General features: G+C 46.8%; 1 protein-coding gene across 1 annotated transcript in view; it reads left to right on the forward strand.

The window, feature by feature from the left end:
- SARC_06193 (hypothetical protein) overlaps positions 1-2,382 on the forward strand; it is a gene marked incomplete at both ends in the record, with an annotated part of 9,845 nt that extends 7,463 nt beyond the window's left edge. The window contains 3 exons of the mRNA XM_014299911.1: positions 269-371; positions 1,037-1,165; positions 1,927-2,382. Coding sequence (XP_014155386.1) covers positions 269-371; positions 1,037-1,165; positions 1,927-2,382 — 688 coding nt within the window. The remainder of the gene's footprint in view (positions 1-268; positions 372-1,036; positions 1,166-1,926) is intronic.
- Between the last annotated feature and the right edge of the window lie 227 nt (positions 2,383-2,609).

The raw sequence follows: 2,609 nt of genomic DNA on the forward strand, positions 1-2,609 counted from the left end.
CACTGATACAACTAATACTTGCGATTTACACCCACTATTACAACTAATACTTGCGATTTACACCCACCATTACAACTAATACTTGCGATTTACACCCACTATTACAACTAATAGTTGCGATTAATACCCACTGATACAACTGATACTTGCGATTTATACCCACTGATACAACTAATACTTGCGATTTACACCCACTATTACAACTAATACTTGCGATTTACACCCAGTATTACAACTAGTACTAACCACCAATACCTATATGCAATAGCAACCCAGAAACATCGATTATGCAGTTTGTTTCGCTGGCCCTGTTCGGTGTGGTCACTGGAATCACCTTCCTCGGCTTGGGCGATGGCATTGGGGGGCTGCAGGTACGTCCACTGCCCATGTGTCTGGGCCTACGGAGGTGCCTGTGTGCATGTGTGCATGTGTGCATGTGTGTGCGTGTGCACATGTCATATATACATGCGTGCGTGCGTGTGTGTGCGTGGGTGAATATGCACAGGGGTAGTCCCGCATATGTTGTGTAGGTAGGCGTATACCTACCAGCATGCAGGGTGGAGTGTGTCTCACAACTAGCCTACACCCCAGCTGGTCGCATCTAAATAAACACTCACTTATCCGCACAATACTACGTCAGTGCTTGTTTAACAAGTACCATAAGCCGGATAGACCCAACACTTGACTGAGCCGGCGTGCGTGGAGGGTTCACCTGTGCAGTGAGTGTGCGCACGCACGGTGTAGCAACGGGTGACAAACCTGTGATAGGAAGTAGTTGAGTAGTTGAGTGAGGGATGTGATCACATTCTCTATGTGGCTTGGCGTGTGTGGCATGATGCCCAGGCACTACCAGCTACACAATCACAACTACGTACAACTACACAATCACAACTACGTAATGTTGGATTTGAATTGCAGATTCACATAACCATGGAGCACCCCATTTATTATAGATACACAGGCAGACATACATAAGTATTCCTGAATTCAATTCTAGGCTAAATTTTCAACCACATTCTTATGCCAATCTACGCAGAATCGGGTCGGAGCAATGTTTTTCATTCTGCTTTCAGCGGTGTTTAGCAACATGTCCGCCATTGCCATCTTCATCGATGAGCGTGAGCTGTTTGTGAACGAGAAGATGAACGGCTACTACCGCGCAGAGGTATGTGACTCATTGATGACGCATAGGTAGGTAAGCATGGCCTGAACACGATCTCATGCCCGACTGCTGCGCAACCAGTTATCCACACATGCACTATTTACCTACTATTTACCTACACATGCGCTATTTACCTACTACTTATCTACACATGCACTATTTACTGACTATTTACCTACACATGTACTATTTACCTACTATTCACCTACACATGCTCTATTTACCTACTTTATCTACCCGTGCACACGAATATAAAGCAACGTGCACAAGAGGTTGCTGTGATATCCAACGACACATTCACATACGCATATACTGCGACTTCTTGGTTTTATATGTAACAGTATGGCGTGCGAATCACACACTGCACACCCATAGGCAAGCAGGGTAGGACAAGCACACACCCCCACAGCCTACCTGTATTACAACCAAACACTGTTCACATACACACTCACTGCCGCTAGGTACACGTCCCTGTGTAATCAAGCTCAGATGAAAATACGTGGACGTCTGCTGATAGGTGTTATATACATACATACACACCCATTGACAACACACACACTCGTACCTACTACTACACGAACAATTACTAACCCATACATCCAGGCTACCAATTGCTCCCCCGTTGTCATTGTACCATGTCAACAAGTGTTGCCTCATATCGATCTCTCACACACAAGTGCAGTCACTTCAGTAGTAACCTCCACTCTGCCTCTCCCTCTCACTCTCTCTCACACTCGCCATGGTCCACTCCCACTGCCCCACAGGCGTACTTTGTGGCTAAGACATTGATAGATCTGGTGTTCATGCGTGCCATCCCCCTGGCCATCTTCCTCTCCATCGCGTACTTCATGTGTGGCTTTGTGGCCTACCCCATCACCAACTATCTGCTCTTCCTGCTAACCACTGAGCTGGTGGGTCTGTGTGCTGTGTCCATCTGCTTCGTGCTGAGCTGCACGGTGTCGTCCTTCGCACTCGCTCACCTGTGCGTGACCATGATCTACGTGATCATGATGGCGTTCGGTGGGTTGCTGGTTAATGTCAACACGATGCCCTCGTGGTTGAGTTGGCTTAAGTGGTTGTCGATCATCTACTACGGCTTGGAGGTGCTTGAAAGTATCGAACTGTCCGGCATGAGCTTCGAATGTGCACCCGGGGTTCCGTGTATAACCGGTGACATGTATTTGGAGACCCAGGGCTTCAGCACGAGCGTATGTGGCTGAGTGTGCTTGCGTGTGCACACAAGCTGTGTGTGGTAATTTAGTTGCGTAAGTACGTTTTCTGTTACATGCGATTGCGTATCTATTTACATGAAGGAGAGAGTGTGTGTAAACCCTAGATACTACAGCTGTGTAAATACTAGAAAGTGAAGTTGTGTAAACCCTAGATACTGAAATATGTAAGCCCTCTAGATACTACAGTTGTGTAAACCCTAGACACTACACTTGTA

This window comes from Sphaeroforma arctica (genome assembly GCF_001186125.1).
Source record: "Sphaeroforma arctica JP610 unplaced genomic scaffold supercont1.432, whole genome shotgun sequence".
Classification (NCBI taxonomy): domain Eukaryota; class Ichthyosporea; order Ichthyophonida; genus Sphaeroforma; species Sphaeroforma arctica.